This window comes from Chenopodium quinoa, unplaced genomic scaffold, assembly GCF_001683475.1.
Source record: "Chenopodium quinoa cultivar QQ74 unplaced genomic scaffold, ASM168347v1, whole genome shotgun sequence".
In the NCBI taxonomy this organism is placed as follows: Eukaryota; Viridiplantae; Streptophyta; class Magnoliopsida; order Caryophyllales; family Amaranthaceae; genus Chenopodium; species Chenopodium quinoa.
The window spans coordinates 13,802,559-13,828,803 of record NW_018742738.1 but is presented as its reverse complement, the minus strand read 5'-3'; the positions used below and the strand labels follow the sequence as shown (position 1 = coordinate 13,828,803).

Sequence of the window (26,245 nt, the reverse complement as noted above, 5' to 3'; positions counted from 1 at the left end):
GTTGTATTAATATAGAAAATAAGATATCAATAACCACAACCGACATTAATAAAAAAAGTAAGCGACCTAAACGAACAGGTTAAACAAGTTCAACTTGATTTAACAAACGAAGTTAGGCATCAATTTGGAAAAGAAGTATCACCTAATAAGGAGAAAATCGTCCCATATAAATATAAATATCCTTTTCAAAATCTAGATAAAAATAAAAAGTTTACTGTAACACTCGCTAAGAGACCTACTAGTAACCAAGAAAATAATAAGGAAACTAAACATGAGCCCTCATCTTCAGGAGAAAACACTAAATGAATTACAAGTCCTTTTCGACAAAGAAGAAGACCCTAATAAGCTTAACGAAATCATGAACTTAATTTCTAAAAAAGGGATTGCTTCTGATAAAGAAATAAAGGAAAATAATTATGTTACTTTAGAGGAAGATTTATATCAACAAATGGGATTAATGAAGTTAAATGATCTTGACTTTCTACCCATAGAAGTTGTTCAACAAAGGATCGAAAACAAACTAGGTAAAAGTGTTATGGATAATAATGATGTTGGTGAGGAAATTATTAATGAAAATATTAATGTAAACAATGTTATCCAAAGACCTAGGTACCAAGGAGAAGGAAGTTGCACCCGACCAAGATACATACCAGGGAAGACTACCCGGTTTAGTGTCAGGGTTATGCCTAATCATACACCTAAACAAGAAGAAGTGACTCTTGAACCTATAAGTCAAACTGGTTATAAACTTAAGCTAGACGGTGTAAGAGACAGACAAGATGTTTTAGATCAGTGGAAGAAGAGTATGAGTAGTGTACTTAATTTAAACATTGATTGGACTTCAGAAAATTTCTTAAACTACATTGAACATAGTCTTTGTGGTTGTGTAGAAGACTGGTACGATGGAATAGAGGAAGAAGTAAAAACTGCATTAAGAGCTAGCGAATCACCTACTAGAATGTTTAGGCAGTTATGTCAATATATTGAGTCAGAGTTCATTGGTCCTAGAGCCGATCCTAATGAGAAACGAATGGAATATCAAAGAAAGTTAAGTAATTTATCCATCTGTAATATGAAATATGTTGATGATTACATTATGGAATTTGAAACATATTATTATAAAATTGGTGAAAATGAAACAAATCTTGGAATGTTCTATGACAAATTACCCAGTCCTCTTAATGAAGAGATTAGTGAAAAATATCAAGAATGGAGAGAGAGATTTTTAGCTAGGGATGCCCTAGGAAACAGAATTGCTTTCCTTAGAAAATGGATTGAAAAGAAGTGTAGAGAGGTTGCAGGAACTCAACAAATGAAGAGACAATTTCTCACTTGTTGGGATTTCCCAAATAACTATGGATGTGAAAGAAAAAACTATAATAAAAGAAAGAACTATAAGAAAAATAAATTTGACCGATCAAGAGGAGAAACCTATAAGAAGAAGTACTATAAACATAAATATAGAAAACCAAGTAGGTTTTTCAGAAAGGCAACATATTGTCCTGAGAAAAAGAAGACATGTAAGTGTTGGTCTTGTGGAGAATTAGGACATTATGCTAATGAATGTAAGAAAGCTAATCATAAACTAATGGAAGCCTTAGGAAGTTGGGATTACATAGAAATACCATAAGACAAGGCTTTAGAATTAGCTTTAAGCAATAATAAAGGAATAGTAGAAATCGTAGAAGGAGAAAATGAGTATAAGGAAAAACCTGAAGTTAGTGATGAGTTTGAAGATGAAAATTATGAAGAAATAAATGACATGATGGAAGGAGAAGAATTAGAAAATTCAGAATCAGATGACAATGAGGAAGATAAAAGCAAAATGAAAATAGGTCAACTAAAAAGAGTTGAGTATTCATTTGAAGATAATGACCTAGATCAAGTAATCAAAGAAAGCTGGAATTTTCCCTAGATTACTAAAGATAAAATATTTAAAACTTCTTTCTTTAAGACTAGAACTAAATATGTATGTGAAGAAATGGAAGGAAGTATAGTAATCGAAGATTGCGAACAAAAGGCAGCCGAAATTAATATCATAAACTGGAAAAGTATTAAAAAACATAAAGAAAAAGGAAATTATAGCTATATTTGTATTGGTGCAGTACAAGTATACATAACTCCTTTGCAAGATTTTGGCAAAGATTTTAAATGCTCGAGTTTTATTTGTGATATTAGACATAAAGAATTTTATGATCAAATAATTAGTGGTATCACATGTAACTTAAGTCAAGGAACGGTAAGCTATATATGTGAACCTAGATATTATGTGAGCTTAGAGGATTCCCTTGCGTCAAAGTTTTTAGCTATCAAGCTATTAACAGAAGGTGTGAAAATGCATAAAGGAACACGCCCATACAATTAAGATGGAAGGTGGTTTATAAGTTGGTAAACACTATAGACTCATCTTTTAAAAAACAAATAGTCGATGCTCAGAAATATGAGCAAGGAGGAGGTCCTAAGAAGAAAATTACGCCTATAAAGGTAAATCCTAATAAAATTGAAATTGAAAAAACTTGGGAGGAATTCTTTATGAACCCTGCAGTTAGTAATAGATCAAGTAAAATGTTAATTGATGAATCAGGACTACTTCATATTGGAATGAATACAAAACCTAAAATACAGAGAAATCTGAGTCTTAGAACATCAAGTCTAAGTAGACAAAATTCAACAATAATAAGAATGAAAAAACAAGGTGATGAAAAGCCAGAAGAGGATGAAGAAGAAATATTAGTTCTACTAAAGAAACTAAATGAAAAATATGAAAGTAAAAAGGCCTTAAAACAACCAGCAAGACATAGCATTGATATGGGATCATGTTCTAATTTCGAATTAAATGAAGATCCAAATAATCCTATTGATAAAAGGAAGGTAATTGAATATAAAACCAAAACTGTGAGTGAACCAGTATATGAAGATGAAGTTAATATGCAAATGAAAGCTCATAATGAAATATCCAGTACTAACCCTAATAGCATTTATATTCCAATTGATATATGCATTGAGGATTACAATAAATATAAATTATGTGCATATATTGATAGTGGTTGTTCTACATGTTTTGGAAAGAGATCACTATTTCCAGAATTCTTGTGGAAAAAAGCCAAAAATCCTATGCAAGTTAGAATTGCTAATAATAGTGTCATGATGCATACGGAGATAATTGAAGATATAAAGATAGAAATCGGAGGAGTTCAGTGTGTTATTCCTATTTTATGGGCAACTAATCAGCCTAGTCATGATATGACAATAGGAAATAATTTTCAAAGGTTATACTCTCCATGCACTCAAACTATTGATCAAATAATCTTTACTATTAATGGTCATTTTGTTCCCATACAGAAAATAACAAAGGCATATACTCATCAGACAATGGAATTTACGCGCAGCCACCGTGGTGATAGGGTTACTCCTACACAACGAGAGGTTGCACTTAGAATTTTTGAGTGTGATTCATCATTAATATATCAGATAAATAAACAACAAGAAAAACTATGCGAAAAATTATATTCTACAAATCCTTTAGAACATTGGGAAAAGGATAAAGCATTTGCTAAGATAACTCTAACAAATCCTAATAAGATTATTAGAGTGAGACAAAAGGTTTATACTTACCAAGATATTCAGGAGTTTAATGAACAAATAAAAGAATTGCTTAATAAAAAGCTAATTAGGAATAGCAAAAGCCCTCATAATAGTCCATCATTCATGGTAAGAAATCATGCAGAAGAAAAAATAGGTAAAGCTAGAATGGTCATTAATTATAAACAACTAAATGATAATACTGTTTTTGATGGCTATTACATTCCTAATAAAACTGTGTTATTTAATAGAATACAAGGAGCCACATGGTTTTCTAAAATGGATTGTAAGAGTGGCTACTAGCAAATTAAAATGGAAGAAGAAAGCATTCCATTAACTGCATTTAGTGCCCCTCAAGGGCATTATGAATGGCTAGTAATGCCTTTTGGATTAAAAAATTCTCCACAAATATTTCAGAGAAGAATGGATAATATTTTTAGAGAACTTAATCATTGTTGTTTGGTCCATATAGATGATATTCTAATATTTTCAAAAGATTTATAATAACATAAAAATGATCTTAAAGCAGTAACTCAAAAATGTGCAGAGCATGGTATAATCCTTGGAAAAGATAAATGTTTTTATGCTAAACAAGAAATTGAGTTTCTAGGATTAGAAATTAAAGCAGGACAAATAATACTACAAAACATATTCTAGAAAAGATTGAAAAATTTCCCGATAAAATTGAAGATAGAAAACAGCTAGAAAGGTTTACAGGATGTTTAACCTATGCTTCTGATTTTATGGAAAATCTTGCTTTATTAAGAAAGCCATTACAACAAAAACTCAAGAAAGAAATAACTTGGAACTGGAAGGAAAGTGATTCCAAAATTGTTCAAGATTTAAAATCTATGTGTAAAGACCTTCCTGTACTAACACTACCTATTAGTGAAGATGATTTAATCCTTGAAACAGATGCTAGTAATGAGCACTGGAGTGTTGTGTTAAAAATAAAAGAAGGAGAAAGACTATGCAGATATAGCAGTGGAAGTTTTAACAAAGCTGAGTTAAACTATCCTACAATGCAAAAGGAAATCCTTGCAGTTATTAGAGGGATCGAGAAGTTTTTAATCTTCTTAGCCCCTAAACAGTTCTTAATAAGAACAGATTGCAAAGGTATACTCGGTTTTGTTAAAAAGAATTTGTCTAATATGCAAGCGCAAGGGAGACTCCTGCGCTGGCAATTATGGCTTAACCAATTCTCTTTTACTGTTGAACATATACAGGGAACAAAGAATTCTTTGGCAGACAGCTTGACCAGAGAATTAGCTAATGTCGTCTAAGAAGCTCAAGACTACACAAAAACCTCTTGCATACCAACTTCAAAAGATGGATGTTGAGAGGAAAACTCTCATTGATGAGACCGAAAAGGCAATGGAGCGGGTTTCACCCTCCAGTTGGGACTTAATGCAAGGCTTGATGATATCAGCAAAACAACGTTCGCGAGATGGTTTAATTAAGGGTTGCCATCGGGTAGTCCAAAGGTTACTGATGTTCGAAATAGCAATTATGTTATTTCAGCTCATTCCTAATGTACGAAATACAATATTAAACAAAATAAGAGATAACGATTTTAGGACATGGTACGAGTTGGTGGCTACAAGGTCCAATAAATTCTTTGATCTTCGAGATCTATGGGGAGAAAGAGTAGAGTTTCCCAAAAACTCTAAAGTTGCATCATTGCGAATCTACCCATATCCTCTTAATAAAAATGCTCCATTCATTAGTATACAATACAAGGCTTGGGATTAGGAATGGTACATGATTTCTATGAATTCCCTACTCCTAATGACTCTTTCTTTCCAAGACTTACAAAGTTCCAGCAGTATGCATTTAACAAGGTTCGAAAATATTGTGATGACAAAAAAGACGAATTTCGGTTAAGCGTAAAGGTACAATGTGCTAATATCGAAGTTAAATAAGGAAAAGTTAGTCCCCCACATTACTTAATAGTATTTGGGGGAGTGAGGTATTGCAAAGATCCCATACTAATTCGTCAGAAGAATGTTAGAAATCCAACTGAAGCAAGAGCATTGAGATTTTTCTACATTTCACAATATCTTAACGATTTTATAAAAAGGAAAGAAATTCCTCTTGTCATGTTTCATGTTGGTAACTAGGGCTGTACACAATTTGGTCTAGACCGTAACCAAACCAGACCAAACCGCATTTTAGCGGTTTGGTTTGGTTTGCGGTTTGGAAAAGTACGGTTTGGTTTCGATTTTTTGGGAAATACGGTTTGCGGTTTGGTTTGGTTTTTCAAAAATTATAAACCAAACCAAACCGTAAACCAGTAAACCGCATTTTAATATTTAAATAATTTTTAAATAAATTAAAATAGTTATTATATATTATAAAAAAATAAAAAACAAAAAAAAATGAAAAATCATTAGAAGACTATACGGTCAGTATACTACTATACTCTATACTCAATCTCAAATATCAATACTTAAAATTCAATAGGTCATATAACTGTAATGTAGTATGATATAGTATAAATTATTTTTCTGGACAAATGTATTATGCTTTTTTCCATTGTTAATTTGTTATGTATTATTTTTATTATGTGTTATTGTGTTAGCACTTAGCACTTGATTAGTTGGTTGTTATTTTTATTAAAAATTTGTAGTAGAATTTAATTCCTTTGGCTAATTATTTGAACTTTATTATAAATTTATTAATATTTGACAATTTTTAGGAAAAAATGCCGTCTCATCATAAACCGCAAACCAAACCGCACCAAACCGCATTATTACGGTTTGGTTTGGTTTGGTTTCAATACTAATATGGTTTGGTTTGGTTTGGAAAATTGACCAAACCGTATTTTACGGTTTGGTTTGGTTTAGACTCAAACCACACCAAACTAGACCATGTTCACCCCTATTGGTAACACAACAATTGTGGCGCCTAACGAGATGAAAGAATATTTAGTAGATGGCATAAACAACACCAAGTCAATCTACAAATATTTAGAAGATATCGAAAGAGGAAAGTTTCTGTCATTTGAAGGCTATGAGTATCTGTTTGAAGCATTCATGAGTTGGGATGAAGAGTATGCAGCCAAATGTGTCCCAGACCTTTGCAGAGAGAATCCTTTTTACGAAGACAGTAAAGATAGTGAGGGAGGCCTACAAGAAATGATGATGGATGAAATTATGAATGCATGAGCCCACACCAGCAATACTTCAAGACATCTTTACCGTAGCCACGTTTTATTAATTGTTTATGTCTTAAAGTATCTTTGTAAAAAGCAATGGTGTAGAAATTGCTTGCTGAGTCAGGATAAGAATCCTATGTAAGTTTGCTTCCCTATATAAAGGGACTTAGGCCAAGAAGTGAAGACAGAGTTGGAAGAGTTAGCTAGAGAATTACTCTGAAATATTTAGAGAGTCCTCTAGAGAAAAATATTCACCTTAAGAGAAAGATTGGTTCTCCATCTCTCTTAAAGTAGAGAAAACTCTAGTTTAACTTATGTCTGTTTAAGCTTTCAGTTTGTGTGTGTGTGTGTGTGTTGTAATATATGAGGGTTGTAATCTTTTCAAATTAAATAAAAGTTTCGTTCAAGAAGGGAACGTTATCCCCTTGAACCTTATATATCAAATGAGTTATCTTTCTGTTTAGCTCCATCATAAACACAGTAAGGATTGTTTAATTAGAGTTTACGGTCTAAGGTAGGAAACGAATTAGATCTGTTCTGAGCCTGATCTAAGGAAGACAAGGTTGGGGTTAGCTACCTTGGTAAAGCCGGAAGCTCAGAACGCCGGAGGTTCCATTGTCGACTAAGTTCAGGTATTGGTCAAAACTCTCTAGTTAAAGAATTATTATTGCGAAGCATGGTGGACTATTAAACTGTTAAAATAACTTATTTTGATGTATAACTAGTAGAGTCGTGATAACTAGTACCGTTAAAAGTCATTAATCAAGAAACAAGTAAACATCAGTTGATATTAGTATATAAATAGGTTCGTTGGTATTGAAAAGGTGTTAGATAGTATCAAAAGTAATACCATGTAAGAGTTCGTAGGTATCAAAGAAGAATACCATTTAAGCTTAACTTGGTTGATATTGGTATACCATCCACGTTAAAATCAGTACCAAACCACTAAAAACAAAAGTGTCGGTTATAGTACATTTGGTCCCCACTTGGTAGAGACCAAAGTGGTATAAGTAGGTAGAGATTTAGAAATCCTCCTCTCCCCCTAGGCAAAGAGCGCGCTGACGGTCCGCATATATAGGCTTCATAATGTTGCATCATCACTGCAAATCCAAGTCTCTGATTCCAAAGGGTGCGCCAACAATGGAGGAGGGTTCTTCTTTTGCCTCTCCGCCGCCGTCTGATTCCATTCCGACTACCACCGCCACCGCTGCCAGCTTCCTCTCCAACCTCCCTTCTTGTGGCCTCTTCTCTTCTACCGCCGTTTCTTCTTCTAATTTGGTATTATTTCCATGTCCTTCACATTGATTACCCTAATTTTTCAATTTTTATTTTTTTATATTTATTTTTTATTGTTTGGGATTGCATTTTGATTTTGAAGTTTGTAGTGTATTGGATTTGATCACCATTCAGAATAAAAATTTAAATAAATTTAAAATTTGATCACCATTTCGTTTCGTAATCTGGTTAGTTTGCGTCAATTGAAGTTTGTTGATTGCTTGCTATTTTTACATGGAGTTGTGCATTGTCAATGGATTTTCTAGTTGTTGCTGATTATGCCTTGATTTATTGCATTTGATTTTCCAGTTTTGTATGTTGCAATTGGGTTATTCTCTAGGGAATGTATCTTTAAATTTACAAATTTGAGTATTTATAAACTTTTATGATGATAAAGTTGTTTGGTCTTTAAATATATGGCGAACTTGAGAATGTGTGTTGAAAAGTAACTCTTATTCCATCATAGGTATTTTTTGCTTGAAATGATGACATGACAAGATGGTTGGTTCATTTAATAACGAGTCTTGCGGTGCATGCCATCGTTTATGAATTGAATTTTATGCCTTGAAGAAGCTTTATTGGAAATGTTTATTCTATTTTTACTGAGATTCTCAGATTCCACTAAAGTGTTGCTAAGTATTATCATGCATTAGATGTCTTTTGGCACTAATGGCCTGTGAATGTAGATTTAAACATCGACTTGACTGCAAATTATAAGAAGATTTTTGGTATTAGACCCATGTCTGATTTTCAGATGTCATTGCTTTGAGGATATTGTTTTGGTATGTATACTATGACTTGTTGACAAACAGTTAAATGTATTGATAATATCAACTCCAAAGAATATAAATTTTTTCACTTGACCAAAATTCAGTCAATACTTTTTACTACTAAGACATGATTAGGTGCTCATATTATCTTATGTAGTTATGTTAGATTGGACAGAAAGAAGATATGAGTGATGTTCCAATTGAGAGAAAAACTGAGTAACCATTGCTTGTGCTGCCCATCACACTACTGAACTATTGGATAAATACCCAGTGGGTAGTGGCAAGTGAAAGAAGAACCATCATTAGGTCTCAAGAAGTACCATTCTTCTTTTTCTAGATTTTCAAGATTTATCAATGTTTGCGTCTTTATAGTGTTTGAGAATAATTAAGGAAGGACTATTAGTGACGATGTCTATTATTGGCTCTTTCAATCAAGGATATGTGAGTAATGTGACAGCACTAGAAATTTTGGCACTAATACTTAACTATGTAGATCCCACCTAAGGGCCCTCTTTTCACTTAAGTTTCCCTAAATTCCCTTGTAGCTTTTGTGGAGGTGACAAATAGGACAAAAAAAATCAGGTCATCTACACATTCGGCGATTTTGGATAGTAAGGGAATTATTGTCCATGATTATTCTTGGCAAAACTAACGTGGCTGAAATTACACTACCTAAAACCTTCTTACCGGATTATTATCCAATTGGAGTAGACCCATTCCACACTTAAACCAAACGACTCGTTTGCATCTCTGCTCATGATCTAGTCTATATGGAGAAATAAGCTAAATGATAATCTTCATATAGTCAATAGTTTGACAAAGGAAAGCGTACAAGATAGTGCTAAACATGAACAAAGAAGGTTTAAGGAATTTGGTTTTAACCCATTATCTGGATGGTTATTGAGGTTTGTATATCCAAATTGCAGCTTTATTATTAAAATTCAAATTTCTCCGGGGTAGGGTGATTCAGTGTATTTAAAAGCGCGCTGAGGCGCAAGGCAATGATGGGTATGCGCTTAATATGGTCTAGGTGAGGCGATTTTGGTTAGGCGCACCTGAACCAAACTTCACCACTTTTTTATAATTTTCCATATCGCGCCTGAGGCGCACCTAGGCACTGCAGAACCCTTCTTGCTTCAATGCACCTTGAGCTTTTTCATACTTTGGGGTGATTTTACTTATTATTATTATTATTTTTTTTAATTTCTAGTCCTTATCCTTGTTATTGTCTTCTTTTAATGAAAATAAACTATCACACAAATTGTAGTCTGTTCTTGCTATTTTTATATATTTTTAATTTCTAGTCCTTATCCTTGTTATTGTCTTCTTTTAATGGAAATAAACTATTAGACAAATTGTAGTCTGTTCTTGCTATCTTTATAAATTTAGATTTTTGCAACATCTCAATCCACTTTCTTGTCTATATGGATTTATTTTTGGATGTATGGGATCCACAAAATTTTTGAGAGCTTCATTTTTATAATTGACTGTATTTTTAACAAGTTTGTGCTCAATCTCTCATAGAGTTGTTTAAATTTAGTGTTTAACTTTAAATATTGGAGCTTAGCATCCTATGATTCCTATCCATGATTTTCAATAATTGAGGGAAAGAAAAAGGGAGCTTGTTGTGGTGGGAGGGGATGGTCTCCATAATGTATAAGGTGAGAATGCTGAGAGGGAGTGAGGAAATTAATGTAGAAGTGGAAGATATTTTATGGACCTCGAAGAGTATGAGATGCCATTCAGCTTTAAAAACTAAATGGTCTACCAAATAGAAGTGTGAAAACTGAAAAGTAAGATGTAATGTTTAGAATTCCCAATTACTCATGCATTGAAACTTTATTGCAGGGTGGCATGCGAATTTACATCTGTGATCATGATACAGCACCCCCAGGTCTGCTTTAGAATTTTTTTTATTAGCCTGATGTCATGACTTGCATGATGTTGACATACATACTTTGACATGGTTTCTTTTATCTGTTAGACTGTTACGATTTTGTTGATGGAAATCAGCAGTGGCTTTTAAGCTCTCTGATAACAGTGTGTGTTTTTGGGTAATTTCCTCTCTTTTGTCACTTTAAGTTGGTATCTCCCATGTGGCGATCCTAATGACTTTCTATCCAATGACTATTTGGCACTTTGGCATCAGTTGTCTTCACAACTGAATTTTAGCTCCACAGTTTCTGTGTACAGCAATACACGGTCATATGATACAAGTTTACAGAAAATGTTTAAAACTTTAAATCTCTTCCCTGTCTCCTTGTTATGTTCTTGTTGATTTGGCAATTTTATTATCAACAAATTTAGCTAATTATTGTATTTGTTGATCTTCTTTAGTTCCTACCCGGAGATAGGGCTTACTCATAAGTTTCAGATTTTCTCTTGGTAGCCTCCTTTCCGTTCTTTCTTGTTTGATATCTTCATTGCAGTCAAGTCTTTTTTTTGATGTGTTATATAGCCTTTTGTTTCAACCATGTCCCTTTCATGTTTAAAATGGTGGTTTTCCAGATTTAGGTCTAATAAATAATAGACATGACTGGTAAAGATTGTTTTCTTATTGGTCAAGAGAATTCTTGATTTTATTTTGATGTCCCTGCTTTTTTTTTATTTTTATTTTTTAATTTTTTCTCTTCAACAAAATTTTATTTTATGTACAATTCATTATGCTTAGACTTAGAGGCAAGAAAACCTGTTTTCTTCACCTAATATTACCATACCCAACAGGCTTTTCTGATACAAACTGATCCTTTTCATTTACATAAAATAGTTTTTCCCTTGTTTTTAACAGATCAAAAGTAAAAATCACCTTTGAATTTCATGAACTTAAGATTGAAAGCCTGTGGTGCTTTTGTTCTTTTGCATTTTAACTCTTGTTTAAAATGAATGAATTTTAGTAATTTACATTTATGGCTGTGAGGTATTGGTAAATTTAGAGAAAGCAAGTCATGGTGTTCTTTATAATATTTTAGAGGTGCCCAGCTTTGTAATTTGTAGGCCTTGATTGCTTTTGTTTAATGGTTGTTTGGGAGTGGATATCTCAGTTACCTATTACTGCTGTGAAGTACAGTAAATTATTCTTTGATATCATGTATTTTTTAACAATCTTATACCCGCATTGCTGCATTGTTCCAAACTCTTTCATTTACAGTGTCTTCAGTACAACTTGTGAGGGACAGAAGAGGGGGGGGGGGGAGAGAAAGGGAGGTGTGGGGAGGGATGTAGGGTGTTTCCAAGTTTTTTCCAATTTTTTTCTGTAGTGGAATGATGTGATCTACTAAAAGGGGAAGAAAATTGGTGCTTTCAAATTCCTTTCCTTTTCTTTTGCCAATTCCATATCCAAATAAGGGTCTCCCTCCCACTTTCGCTCCCTGCTTTTTCTTTTAATTTCTCTCATCCAAACACACTTTTATAAAGAGGCATTAATGGTGCTAATGAGCCTTTGCATTTTCCATGTAAATTGTGATAACTGATGAATGTGACCAAACTGATGCATTCGATTAGGTACATGCTGTACATGGTCTCGAGTTGCGTTTGAGGGTTTTCTAGTCTAGAATTGGTGGTCTCCCATATTGAGACTTTCCTTTGAACTGTTTTAGTTACTCATTTATCTGCTTTTATAAGCTTTATACATTGAGATCTTATGCTTTTCCTCCGTAACTGATATAAGCAGTAACTGACTAAGAAGTGGGTCTTGAATTTTGTTTATGTAGAGAACCAAGTAATAAAGACGGATCAGATGAACATATTGATCAGATCACTTACTTTGAAGAAGCAACAGGGTGAAGTGACTGATGGCTCAAGAAAGAGGTTTTCTCTCTTTCCCATTTTATCCTCTAGCTTAGTTATTTTCTCATGTGCATGATTTTGTTTGATTTTTCTTGTGATTGGTTGAAAGAGTATGTCAGGCTATTTTGGGGGGTTTTGATGTATATAAACTTTATTTTATCTGTTCCAAATTTTTGGTCTTATCTCTGTATATTTTGAACTTTGTTGGGGGACTAAAAATAATTGATTGCATTGGTAATTTGCATGTGCAGAGCTTCTGATAGATCTGTTGATGGAAGGGCTTCAGCGAAAAGGGCAATGACTAGTAGTCAGAATAAGGGTAAGTGGTGTTAGCTAGATTGAAAGTAACATTTTTTTCCTTGCCTGATCAACAACTTTGATACTGTACAACATTAAATTCTAATTTAGGCTTAGTGCTCATAATTTAAGTCAGACGAGATCAGACTAGATTATAAAGATTCAGGCCTTACTAGACCAGAAAAAGTAAATATCTTTAACCATTAAATGAACAGTTATTTTTATAGAACTTAAAAAACGGTTTAGTAATACTTAAACTAGTGGAAAAATAGCTATTACGGGCAAAAGCAACCTATCCGTAACGAGTAGTGGTCGTTACGTATGCGGCCATTACGGATAGGCTATGTTATTTGTAACGGGCAATGTCCGATACAAATAATCCGTATTTGTAACAGGCAAAACAAGTGCCCGTTACAAATAACAGGTTATTTGTAAAGGGCATTTGAAATGCCTATTACAAATAACCCCGTTATATGTAACGGGCACATGTTTTCCCGTTACAAAAAAGGGGTTAATAGTAACGGGCATAATATCTGCCCGTACAAATAGTCAAAAAGTGTTTGTCCCAATTAAAAAAAAAGGGGTTAATAGTAACGGGCATAATATCTGCCCGTACATATAGTCAAATAGTGTTTGTCCCAATTAAAAAAAAAATCCAGCATATGCTGGATAGTGGATAGCTTAGTTTGCTTAATGATTTTATCAATTATAGAAAATAAATAATATTAAATAATAATTTATTTAAGTACACTTCAAATACAATCAGCAAAAGCCATACATTCAAATGATTTTATCAATTAAAGAAATTAAAAACAAGTCATGCACTTGCTAATTGCTATGACTAAGATTAGATTCAAATGATTTTCCACCACTTTTCTAAATTTTTGTGACTTGCAGGTTCTTTTTCGGCATCTTCTTTACATTTTCACTTTGGTTGGCTTGCTTGACATTTCTTAGAGGAATTAAACCTGCATTTAGATCAATAATACACTTTAGTCAAAGGTTTTAAACATTAAAACATAACAATCAATCAAATAAAGTAGATAGATAAACTCAAATAGGAAATAAATATTATAGTGTAGGAAAAGCTTAACTAAGCTTAATTACTATCTGTTATGGACTAAGGGATTAAGGCTTAAGGGGATTAAGCACAAATAACAGGGATTAAGGCTTAAGGCTTGAATATTTGATTAACTGATAGTTGAATTACAAGGGTATAACCGTAACTTGAGGTTATGAATCTCCCTGTAGCTTTAGGCTACAAATCTCTCATGTTTTTTCACTCTAATTTCTGGATACCTTAGCTAAACAACTAACTACAATACTTATACTCAAGTCTTAAAAATTACATGTGACTACATTAGCTAAAATAGAAAAACCATCAAAAGACATGTTGGAGTAGCTTGCTTTCCTTCCTTAACTTCTCTTTAATTAGCTGTCATGTTGTCAATTGTTTCCACCTTGCTGACCTGTTTTGCGCGCCTCGTATAAACCAATAGAGGAGCTTGACTTGGGTTGTTGACCCCGTTGACTCGATTAGTGACATTGTTATGGACTGACTTCTATTAATTATAATTAAGCACAAATAACAGGGATTAAGGCTTATAGCTTGAATGTTTGATTAACTGATGGTTGAGTTACAAGGGGATAGCCATAACTTGACAGTAGCTTTAGGCTACAAATCTCTCATGTGTTTTCACTCTTATTTCTAGATACCTTAGCTAAACAACTAACAACAATACTTATACTCAAGCCTTAAGAATTACATGTGACTACATTAGCTAAAATAGAAAAACCATCAAAAGATATAGTTGGATTAACTTGCTTTCCTTCCTGAACTTCTCTTTAATTAACTGTCATGTTGTCAATTGTTTCCATCATGTTTTGCGCGCCTCGTATAAACCAATAAAGGAGGTTGACTTGGGTTGTTGATCCCGTTGACTCGGTTCATGACATCAGTCCCCCCCTTTGAGTTTCACCTTGTCTTCAAGGTGGAAGGATGGCAACCGAAGGTTGACAGCTTTGAAATCCTCCCATGTGGCCTCAAAGGATGGTAAGCCTTTCCAAGCAAGTATAACTTCCGGACCCTTTCTTCCTCTGCCGAATGTTAGAGGAGTTCCTCTAGCTCCACCAATAACTCCAGGGCGGGTGTTAATTGTTGCGGAATCGAGGGGTGGCTAGGGAGATTGCCAAGGGCCCGCTTGAGTTGTGAGATATGAAATACAGGGTGTATTTTGTAATTGGTCGGAAGTTGTAGCTTGTAGGCTACTCTGCCAATCTTTTCCAGCACATCAAAAGGACCATAGAACCTTGGTGCCAGCTTTTCAAAGGGTCTCTTGGCAAGAGATTTCTGGCGATATGGCTGTAATTTCAAAATGTCCTTCTCACCCACCTCAAAGCTCTCTTCTCGGCGTTGTTTATCTACGTGATGCTTCACCACTTGCTGAGCGCGATTCAAATTCATTCGTAACTCCTCCAAAATAATATTTCTTTCCTTCAAGCTCTCCTCTAAGCTGCTGACCACCATTGGTTTGCCCCCAATCGCCATAATTTCGGTGGTTCCCTCCTACACAATTTTAAAGGGAGTCATTTTTGTTGAAGTGTGTGGCGAGGTGTTGTAAGAGTACTCGACCCACAGGAGCCACCTAGCCCAATTCTTCGGTTGTTCACAACGGAGGTAGGTCTCGAGGCTCTTGTTGACTATCTCCGTTTGACCATCCGTTTGTGGATGATAGGTCGTGCTTCGCTTGAGGTGTGTGCCTTGTAATCGAAAAAGCTCTTTCCAAAAGATACTCATGAATACTCTGTCTCGATCGGAAACAATGGATGCCGGGAACCATGTAGTCGGAGAATTTCCTTAACAAAAACATCGCCACTTTAAGGGCATTGAAAGGATGTTTTAGGCCGATGAAATGCCATACATGGATTGGCGGTCCACCACCACCACCAAAACGATGTCCACTCCTTGGACAGAGGAAGGCCCTTCACGAAGTCCATTGAGATGTTTTCCCAAATAGCCTTGGGATAGGAAGTGGTTGAAGCAACTCTTAAGGACTCTGGGCCACTGTCTTGCTTCGTGGACAATCATCACACTCTCGAGCAAATCTACCAACATCCCTCCACATTCCGGCCCAAAACCAGTTGGCCGTGAGTCGTAGGTATGTCTTGACCTTGCCGTCATGGCCTCTGATTCGCGAACTGTGGTACTCTTGCACCGTTGCCGGTTGCGTGATAGCCGTTCGTGGAGGGTGCTGACCAAAGACACACGGAACGCGGGACGACGGCGCGTTCCGCGAACCAGGACGCGTGTCCCGAAGCGCGGAACTTACTCGTTCCGGTTCGTGGTGGTTCGCGATCTGGTTCGTGTTTGATAAGATACCCACTTATAGGCAAAGGAATCTTCTGTTTTCTTGAGTTTTTAAATTTAATTAAAGCTTCAAGTTCTATTAATGGAGGAAAATGAAAAAAGAAGTGAGTAGAAGGAAGAAGAAGGGTCCTTGACGGCTGTAAATCATTAAAATAACCCTAACCTAATTTTTAAACAAAATGGTGGACCCCTCCCTTTTTATCTTTTCTTTTTACTGTATTATTTTATTAGTAGCACCTTGTTTTTACTCCATGTAGTCATGTACAGCTGTAATCTTTTCTTTTTATTATTATCTTATTTTTAGTGCCTAGTTTTTAGGTATGTACTGATAGTAGTGTACAGTTATATCTTTTTATTTATTTTTTGGTTAATACGAAGTAATTGATTACGAGTACTTTTCAGTTTTAGTGATTTAGTCTAATAAATTTAAAGTCTAATATTCCCTCAAAAAATAATAATTTAAAGTCTAATAAAAAAGAAAATTCTAATTAAAAAAAATTCGAGAACTAGAGTCATACGTTCCGGGAACTCTTAAGCCTACGTACCCCGTACCCGTTCCCGTTCCCGTCCCACGTTCCAAAACGTCCCACGTACCGTGTAACATTGGTGCCGACAATCGACGGCCGGAATTCCCGCAAAAGCCGATTCTTGAGGTCGGGCCACCCCTCAAACGGTCGCCTTTTGTTCTCCCAAAACTGCAAAGCCACTCCGTCCATGGCGACTACCGCCGCTGAAACCTTATCTTCCTCCAATCGAAAAATTGAAGTATATTCGGTCCCTCATGACCCAGTTGTCAGGGTCCTTCCCCTTGAACACTAGCATATCCAATTTTTTATATTTCCAACGTCTTTCGCCTCCGCCACCATTGTCGTTCCACCAACGGGGTTCCCGACACCTCCACTCCGACATACCGAACTCCCTTTCTTCTGGGGTTCGTAATTCATTTTCGCCCAGGCTTGGCTGTTCTTGCCGTTCTCCGGTTAAACTGGTGGTGATTAGGTTCGGGGAACCGTAGCCACAGCGGCCTTTAACTCCTCTCCGAACTTCTTGTTTTCCTTAGCCACCATTTTCACCTGAACTATGACCTCATGCATGTCTGTCATGGCCTTGCTCACCGCTTCTGCAACCGCACGCCCAATGGAGGCATCTTGGTCAGTTCGATCGACTTCAGCCAAGACTTGACTTCTTCCAGCTTCTTGTCCATCGCGTCTGTGATATCAAGCTGTTATGGACTGAAGTTTATTAATTACAATTAAGCACAAATAACTGGGATTAAGGCTTTAAGCTTGAATATTTGGTTAACTGATGGTTGAATTTCAAGGGGATAGCCATAACTTTGAGGTTATGAATCTCACAGTAGCTTTAGGCTACAAATCTCTCATGTGTTTTCACTCTAATTTCTGGAAACCTTTGCTAAATAACTAACTGCAATACTTTTACTCAAGCCTTAAGAATTACATGTGGACTACATTAGCTAAAATAGATAAACCATCAAAAGACATAGTTGGGTAGCTTTCTTTCCTTATCTTCTCTTTAATTAACTTTGTCATGTTGTCAATTGTTTCCACCTTGCTGACTGTTTTGCGCTCCTCGTATTAACCAATAGAGGAGGTTGACTTGGGTTGTTGAACCCATTTACTCGGTTCATGACACTATCTTTTATTCTAACGGCACATATGCATAAATCCTTAATTTAGAAATAACAATCAAGAATACAACTCCACACAATGAAGAAAAATCAACTCTAAAACCTTGCAGAACATTAATACTACTCTAACTACAGTTTTTCCCATCCTTACATGTAGAATTTAGAGCCAGATGCTGAAAAGGCACCATTGCTTTAGCTTACATTAGCAAAACACTCATTTCCATACCCTTATAATCACTCACCAAAAAAAAAAAAATTATCAAAGAAATAAATCGTACAAACCCAAATTCAAAATCCAAATTGAACAAACAAGGAACAAAATTAAGTCATTTCAATCAGTTTTCCAGGAAATGAAAACAACAAAATTCCCCCAACCCCACCCCCCCCCCCCCAAAAAAAAAAAAAAAAAAAAAAATTTAAAAATCCAGAAAAATCATAGCACTCAGAACAAAGGGTAACAAGTAACAAACAATTAAAATATAATTTTGATGAAAAGAGCATACAAATTTCTTTAAAAAGCACATTAACAATAAAACTTAGCATTAGCATCAAAAAATTGATAATAATATAGATGCATCATATCATTAGAGAAGAATGCTAAAAAAAAAACCCAGATCCAACCCAAAAAAAAAAAGATAAAGAAATAAGATCTAAGAACCTGTATATCCTTGTAAGCGGTGGTTTCCAACGATCGAATCCATTAATTTCTCTATCGCCGTTAGTGCCTTCGTCCTCTTTCTCGCCTCTTGGTTTTCAACTTCCGCCTCATTTTCTCACCAACAATCTCCTTGTTCGTATATCCTTAGAGAGGAAAGAAGAATGGGTGAGGAGGAGGAGATTAAGTGAGGAGGATATGAGAGAGAAATAGATGGAGAGATGGGAGGAGATTAAATGAGGATAAGAGAGAGAAATTAGTGGAGATGGGAGAGAGAGAAATGAGAAAATCAGATTGATGGCTCCTCTCAAATAATTGTGAAACCCTAATAATAGAGAAATGAGCTCTTTTCAACTAGACCGTGGACATTTGTATCGGGCTAGTGATTTGTCGTTTCAATTATAAGATTTATTCGTATTTGGCAAAATTGTCCGTTTCAAATATTATATTTTGTAACGTGCACATTAGTGCCCGTTACAAATAACTAATTTTTTGTAACGGCCATTACATTTGCCCATTACAAATATCTTTTTGTAACGCACATTGTTATGTCCGTTACAATTAGGGTGTTACAAATAGAGTTTTTTCCACTAGTGTTAGTGTTTAGCCATCTACTTGCATCTTCTTATATGACAAACCTCAATAGAGGTTTGAAATGCCATTGTTTTACATTTCCTGCTAGCCTGAGGCTTCTTTAATAAAGGATGCTGTTATAACTCCTTATGGCTACAATTCTGTAACTAGTACTAATGTTAGGCTTTGTATAAATTTTTTTAACTTTCGTTTTAAATTATACAAGTATTATTTAGACATATCTTCCCACCCCCAGTGGGGAGGGGTGATAAAGGAGGAAATGGTAAGGATTGCTGTAGGTTCAAGAACAATGTTACACGGTACGTGGGACGTTTTGGAACGGGAACGGGGAACGTAGGCTTTAGAGTTCCCAGAACGTATGACTCTAGTTCTCGAATTTTTTTTAATTAGAATTTTCTTTTTTATTAGACTTTAAATTATTTTTTTTTTCAGGGAATATTAGACTTTAAATTTATTAGACTAAATCACTATAACTGAAAAGTACTCGTAATCAACTACTTCGTATTAACCAAAAAATAAATAAAAAGATGTAACTGTACACTACTATCAGTACATACCTAAAAACTAGGCACTAAAAATAAGATAATAATAAAAAGAAAAGATTACAGCTGTACATGACTACATGGAGTAAAAACAAAGTGCTAGTAATAAAATAATACAGTAAAAAGAAAAGATAAAAAGGGAGGGGTCCACCATTTTGTTTAAAAATTAGGTTAGGGTTATTTTAATGATTTACAGCCGTCAAGGACCCTTCTTCTTCCTTCTACTCACTTCTTTTTTCATTTTCCTCCATTAATAGAACTTGAAGCTTTAATTAAATTTAATAACTTAAGAAAACAGAAGATTCCTTTGCCTATAAGTGGGTACCCTATCAAACACGAACATGATCGCGAACCACCACGAACCGGAATGAGTAAGTTCCGCGTTTCGGGACACGTGGTTCGCGGAACGCGCCGTCGTCCCGCGTTCCGTGTATCTTTGTTCAAGAATTCACTTAAACCTCTTCTCACCCAAACTAATGTCTAAAATGATTCATGTCTATCTATACATTCCAGAATTTCCCATCCTATATTTTTAATCCTCAGTTTAGGCGCAAGTGTGTCCACATGCCAGTTTCTTGCTATAACATTATTTTTACCATAGAAAGTCAAAAGTCAAAACTCTTTCACTATCTTCATCCAATCATCCCTATGAAGTTTTCGTTATTTAATTCATGCCTTCCAAGTCTTTCAACCTGCAATGTTGGTCAAGGAAACACAGTCCTCATTTGATAATTGATTCCACAATCAATAGTATATCATTTGTTCCTTAATGTTTTTGATAGTTATTGTTTGCACAAGAATCAAGAAAAAAGAGGGAAAGATAGTGAAAAAGTGAGGGGTAGTATGTAGCAAAATAAGCACGAGGCCAAAAAGTGTCTTTCTTTCTCTCTCTCTCTCTCTCTTTTTTTTTTTTTTTTTTTTTTTTTTTTTTTGTTTTGGAGGTAAGGGAGGTAAAAAGTGTAAAAATCCATTGCCAAAAAGGGAATAGATTTGAAGTGTAAAGAACAGTGTTTGAAAAAGCGCGCCTAGGCGCTGGGCGCAAGGCGATCAGGGTGAGCGCTTATTTTAGTCTGGGGGAGGCGTTTTGGGTTAGGCGCACCTGAGGCGCACTTGAGCCAAAAATTTTTAACTGCCCATATAGTGCGCCTCACTTCAAAGAGGCGCACTGAGGCGCATCTGAACCCCTATCGCTTTAGTGCGCCTTGTGCTTTTTTATACATGGGTAAAGAACTAAAGAAATAGACTTATGAGAAAAGTGTGAAGAATAAAAAGGAAAGGAGGTAGCACCTATGTCCTAGTGTCATTGCTCATCACCTACCTCATAAGTTGGTTTTCGAAGACTAGCATCTTGCAAGTCTTAATTTATAGTGCGTTTTTAAGTTTTGCAGCCATATCTGATTCAAATGATATTCAGATTTTTACATGAGCTCTGGATGCTTCAAGGTTTTGTGGAATTATGTATGCTTGTCGTTTACTTGTTAACTTATAAGAAACATTACTGAGTGTGGACGAGTCACCAGTGTCACCTCTGTGCTTCAAAAAAACTACCTACTGAATGATGGGCTTGGGATACTCATGCTTTCATTCTATTATACAAATTGCTCTCTTAAAGTTGGCTATCTTCCACTTGGTTCATAGGATTTCACAGTCCTTCCTATGCACGCAATCACATGCCCTTGGTCCCTAAAGTAGGCAGCAATGGTACATGGTGGCTATCAGCCCAAGTGTCCGTCATACTTGTATGTGCTGTGGCAAATGAGTTAAGTGTATGGGTAGTGGGTAAGGGTAATTGTGTAAAGTGTGCCAAATTGAACAGTGTCATTTAATTTGGAACGGAGGAAGTATTAAACAGTATCCTTCCACAATTTGAAACTGCAGTTGCGTTCATAACCTGATAACCATGGTAACAGGGTGGCATGAATCACACAATTTGCTTTTAGTATTGGCCTGTATTTTGCTTGGATGGACTCATATATATATATTTTTTATATTATGGGAACTCAGTTGCCTTACTAAATACAAAACCTTAATACAAAGGGTGTTTGTACTAGTATTATACTATTATTATTATTTATAAATATGGAGCCATTTTTTTAATCCTTTCTTAATTTACCTGTTTTGGGCAATTTGCATGAGTTGATGAGCTCAGGAATTTATTTACATGCTTTGCGTAGTCCTGAACTCTGATGTTAAGGTATCAAAACAATTGGAAAAGTACAGATATTTGTCCAATTTGTAGTTTGTTTGAATTCAGCAATTAAAGCTTAAGAAAGTTAAAACAGCGCCAAGTGAGCACTGAGCAGACAGTCAGACAGGTAATCTCTGGAGTTGTCAGCCACATAAAAGTTCCTTTGTGTCAGCAATATTTTAGGAATAAATTATCTAAATGAGATTGTTGCAAGATAAATTGCTGCAAGGCCTGCAACTAGTACTTTAGACCCCAATTTCTCAAATCGATATGAGATTTTGGTTTAGGGTTGAGGATGAATAAGAAACTCTGAACATCTACTGAAGCTTCTGGAGGGCTAATTAAGATTTAGTGCTGCGCTAAAATAAATATAAAGAAAAAATAATTTCTGTTCAGGGTTCTGCCCAACATGGCTTTAATATTCTGCTAATCCTACTAATTAAAAAAAAAAGGGGGGGGGGTGTAATTTATCACGGAATCATTTAGTGATCTGGGGTTTCAGGTGAGTGTAGAAGTCAAAAAAACTGATATTACTGGATTCTGCATGAGTGTATTGCACTAGCATTGGTTGAATAATAGTGGTCAGACAGGTAACCTATGATGCATACCTGAATAATTATGATCTCTAAGCTTTTGCTCATCTAACTGTTTATCCTGATGTACAAAAAAGCCCACTGCTCTGTCTTGAAATAAACATGAGGCATCAGGATCCACCCTGGATTGGTTTTATTCATTAGTGATTTATCTTGCAACACTTTGTGCCCAGACATGATCAGTGCTTGCCACACTGACTAGATGCAGACCTTGACACCATAAATCTGGGCACAGTAGCTAAATAGATATTATAGGGATACCTTTGGTTAAATACCCCCATCCTTGCCTAATCTTATGTATATAGGTGAGCTATGTTGGGATCATGTTATTTCTCTGAAGCCTTGCATTTTGCAATGGAATATGTGGGTAGAGGGCCAATTGTTAGGCTTCTTCTAGGCTTTTAGCGAAGCCTGATTGTTAAACATCAATCATTAGGCTTCCTAGCAATGACCAATTGGCAATGGAGGCTTCTCCTCAGGGTGTTGGGGATGAGGGAAGTAAGAGCTATATGGTTTTTAGGCTTCCTTATTCAATTAGTGCCCATATATATATATATATATATATATATATATATATATATATATATATATATAAACTACCAAATTTGGAGTAAACCAAAGACCAGTGTATTATTAGCTTTCATTGCTTGGTGGGGGCAGAGTGGCCTAGTGGGGAGGTACTGAAAAAGTGAAAACTAAAGCAGACAGTCCCTATCGTGGTTTTATTTTATGTTCAGTAGTTCAATGGATTTCTCATATCTGTGGTTGATGTTCTGGTGGGAGATAATTGGGTAATCAAGTCTGCAAAACAATGTGTTCTTTTAAATTCTTAATTTAAAGATTTACCTCAGTTTGTTTAGTTTTATCACAAAGCATTTCTGATATCTTACCTATCCATTGCAGGTGCATCGAGTAGTCGTACTGCAGATAGAAATTTTCAGGGTCTGACTGTGGAGAGGCTTCGGGCACTTCTGAAGGAAAAAAGACTTTCTTCCAAAGGGAAGAAGGCAAGTGACATTGCTTATTGCATATGAAATAGTTCTTATGTTACTTTTCAAATACTCCCTCCGTAACTTTTTACTCGCAACAAATAGGGAGTTTGCGGACTCCTAGGCAAAATTTCTTAAGTGTAATTATTGGAATATAAGGGATGTGCTAGTATTAATCCAATCAATGAAAATAAAAACAAAAACTAAACACCAAGCACCACAACCACGAAACCACCACCACTTAGCAACACCACCACCTAGCAAAACCACAACCACGAAAACACCACCACACCCAGCGCACCACCAACGACCCCAGCACCACCACCACCAACGATCCCAGAACCCTTCGCGAAGCCGCCGAACCCACTACAACCCAGCACCACCCACCCCGAAACCCAAATCCCACGAACCCAGACCCATAACCTTGAAATCCACCACCACGAACCCAGACCCACAACCACCGAACCCACTACAACCCACCACCACCCACCCGAAACCCATTACCCACGAAGCCAGACCCACAACCGTCGAACCCACTACAACCCACCACCACCCACCTCGAAACCCACAACCACAATCCTAGAAATTCGAACCCACTACAACCTACCACCACCCACCCCGAAACCCACAACCCATAATCCTCCAGAAATTCAAACCCAGAAATTCGAACCCACAAAATTCAAACCCAGCACCACCACATCCTGAAATTCGAACCCAGAAATTCGACCCATCAAGCACCACAATCGAGCCACCAAACACACAACGAACCCAGAAAAAGTCAGATCTAGAAAAAGAAGATAGAGAAAACGAATGCCTCGACAAGGAAGAAGAAAACGGCGGTGATTTCCGGCGATAGTAGCGATCAGTGGTAGTGGTGGTTGTTGCAAATGAAGGTGATGGTGGTGGTGGTGGTGGTGGTGGTCAATGAAGGTGATGATGAATTTAGATGGGAGGTGATTAAATCAATGTTAGGGTTTAAGTTAATAAGATTAGTAGTTTAATTAGGGTGTTTAGAAAAAAAAGTAAGGGTAATGTTGTAATATCACATAAAAAAACTTACCATAAAAGGAAAGAAATAAGTTTGTTGCAAGTAATATGTTACGGCCATTTTTAGTAATTGTTGCGAGTAACTCGTTACGGAGGGAGTAATATCCTTTGCAACCTTCTCACTTGTTTGACTTGCAGTTATCCTGTTTTCCCCTCTCATTTCTTTTTCACTCCATTTCTCTTGGCTGAGCGCTTTACTTTAGAATGTGGTACTTGTAGTTTAGGGTCTTCCACTTTCATTTTGTATTTGGCCTTGGGTTAACCAAATTAGTCTAGTTGCTTCTGTTGGTAACCTTATTGCTGTTTTCTGTTGTGCATCATGTAGGATGGTGAGTTTGGTCATCATGGTACTGAATGCTGCTGAGGATGCCTATCTGGCTTTCCCTTCTATTTTTTTTTTTTTTTTTTTTTTTTTTTTTTTTTTTTTTGTGTGTGTGTGTGCTCATGTTATGCATGCTGAGATTATCACCTTTTGTAGGATGAGCTGATCGAACGCCTGCGGAATGCAAGTAAATGATTCTTTGATGGGAGAGGGGAAGCAGAATTGCTTATTGCAAAGGTATTTACGCTGGTGACAGGGGAGCTCATTGACAGTGCAACTTCTATCTTATTGAGTATAAAAGGTTATGTTTACGGTGTAGTATTTTGTGTTTTATGTGCATATATCTTGTATTAGGGATGGGACTCTATTGTTACGACTATTGCCAAAGAACCATTGCTTAGCACAGATACCTGTGCTTTGCTGTGTCTTACTAACAGGTCTGTGATTCCGGATTTTTCACAAGGAACTATGCTCTACCTTATGTAGCTTGGATTGGGTCGTGCATATTTCTAAGCATCTAGGTTTTGCAACATTAACATTTCGAGGGTTTAATGTTTTATTTGTGAAGTAAAGTAGAATGTATTATTGAAAGGAAAACTCGTACCAACCATGTTCATGGTAGAGTCGCTGTGATTTTTTATGGCAAACTGCTCATTCTCAAGTGGTGAACTGGTAAGCTATGGACAGGGGCATACTAATAATTCTGACGAGTAGAGCTTGGCTAAATGCTTTACGAGCCAATTTAAGTGTACAACAGTTAATTCCCCATTGTAGTGGCCTTCTTGATAGGCAATGTATCAGCTTTAAACTGTCGACTGAAGTTTTGGTGTCCATGCAAGGCAAATGGTTTATTACAACATGAAAGCAGTTTGGTTGTGGTGGGATTAGAAGATGAACTGATCCAGTGCTTTTTGGCAGGCAAAGGTTCTCATAGTTCATCACCATACTCCACAATATTGTGAGACTAAACATCGTATACCATAGCTAGGTTCCATACCCAAAACCAACATTGCATTTACTACTGATCTCTGTTATCTTAGGGTAGCTAACCTGATGTCTTCAGCAAAATTTGAGGTATATAGTACGAAGCCATTGTTAATGTCATGTTTGTGATAACCTCCCTGTGTTAATTTAAACCAGGGGTGGAACCAAAAATATACGGGCCATAATAAATATTTTGTACTTCTCAAGGGGGCCGAATATATAAATTAACTTAATTTTTTTTTTTGGAAAGAATAAATTAACTTCATTTGCATGAGATGATCTACGTAGAATGGAACTCGAACGATTTCCTTAAAAATTGCTTAATTATAAACTAATTTCCTATATGCGTCGGTTTAAAAACTTATTCACACAAGATGATTTACATAGGATTGGTAGAAGCTATGTGTGGGTTGTTGTTGTTGTTGGTATTGGTATTGGTATTGTTATTG

At 35.9% G+C, this 26,245-nt stretch overlaps 3 protein-coding genes across 3 annotated transcripts; all 3 read left to right on the top strand.

Moving 5' to 3' along the window:
• Positions 1 to 271: 271 nt before the first annotated feature.
• LOC110724107 lies at positions 272 to 1,630 on the top strand. Its single transcript, XM_021903504.1, has one exon. The coding sequence runs from the start codon at positions 272 to 274 to the stop codon at positions 1,628 to 1,630; it is 1,359 nt and encodes a 452-aa protein (XP_021759196.1).
• Positions 1,631 to 2,682: 1,052 nt separating this feature from the next.
• On the top strand, positions 2,683 to 3,885 carry LOC110724106. Its single transcript, XM_021903503.1, has one exon. The coding sequence runs from the start codon at positions 2,683 to 2,685 to the stop codon at positions 3,883 to 3,885; it is 1,203 nt and encodes a 400-aa protein (XP_021759195.1).
• A 3,903-nt stretch (positions 3,886 to 7,788) lies between these two features.
• On the top strand, positions 7,789 to 25,459 carry LOC110724299. Its single transcript, XM_021903721.1, has 6 exons — positions 7,789 to 8,017; positions 10,633 to 10,678; positions 12,495 to 12,591; positions 12,822 to 12,889; positions 23,358 to 23,461; positions 24,969 to 25,459. The coding sequence occupies exons 1-6, from the start codon at positions 7,826 to 7,828 to the stop codon at positions 25,005 to 25,007; spliced, it is 546 nt and encodes a 181-aa protein (XP_021759413.1). The 5' UTR covers positions 7,789 to 7,825; the 3' UTR covers positions 25,008 to 25,459.
• Positions 25,460 to 26,245: the final 786 nt, after the last annotated feature.

What these genes read in the sequence shown, in the direction of transcription:
- LOC110724107 (XM_021903504.1), top strand. Translation starts at nt 272, where the DNA reads ATGAGCCCTCATCTTCAGGAGAAAACACTAAATGAATTACAAGTCCTT.
- LOC110724106 (XM_021903503.1), top strand. Translation starts at nt 2,683, where the DNA reads ATGAAAAAACAAGGTGATGAAAAGCCAGAAGAGGATGAAGAAGAAATA.
- LOC110724299 (XM_021903721.1), top strand. Translation starts at nt 7,826, where the DNA reads ATGTTGCATCATCACTGCAAATCCAAGTCTCTGATTCCAAAGGGTGCG. An exon ending in TCATGATACAGCACCCCCAG is followed by an intron (nt 10,679 to 12,494) that starts GTCTGCTTTAGA and finishes TTGTTTATGTAG; the next exon opens with AGAACCAAGTAATAAAGACG. An exon ending in TTTCTTCCAAAGGGAAGAAG is followed by an intron (nt 23,462 to 24,968) that starts GCAAGTGACATT and finishes CACCTTTTGTAG; the next exon opens with GATGAGCTGATCGAACGCCT.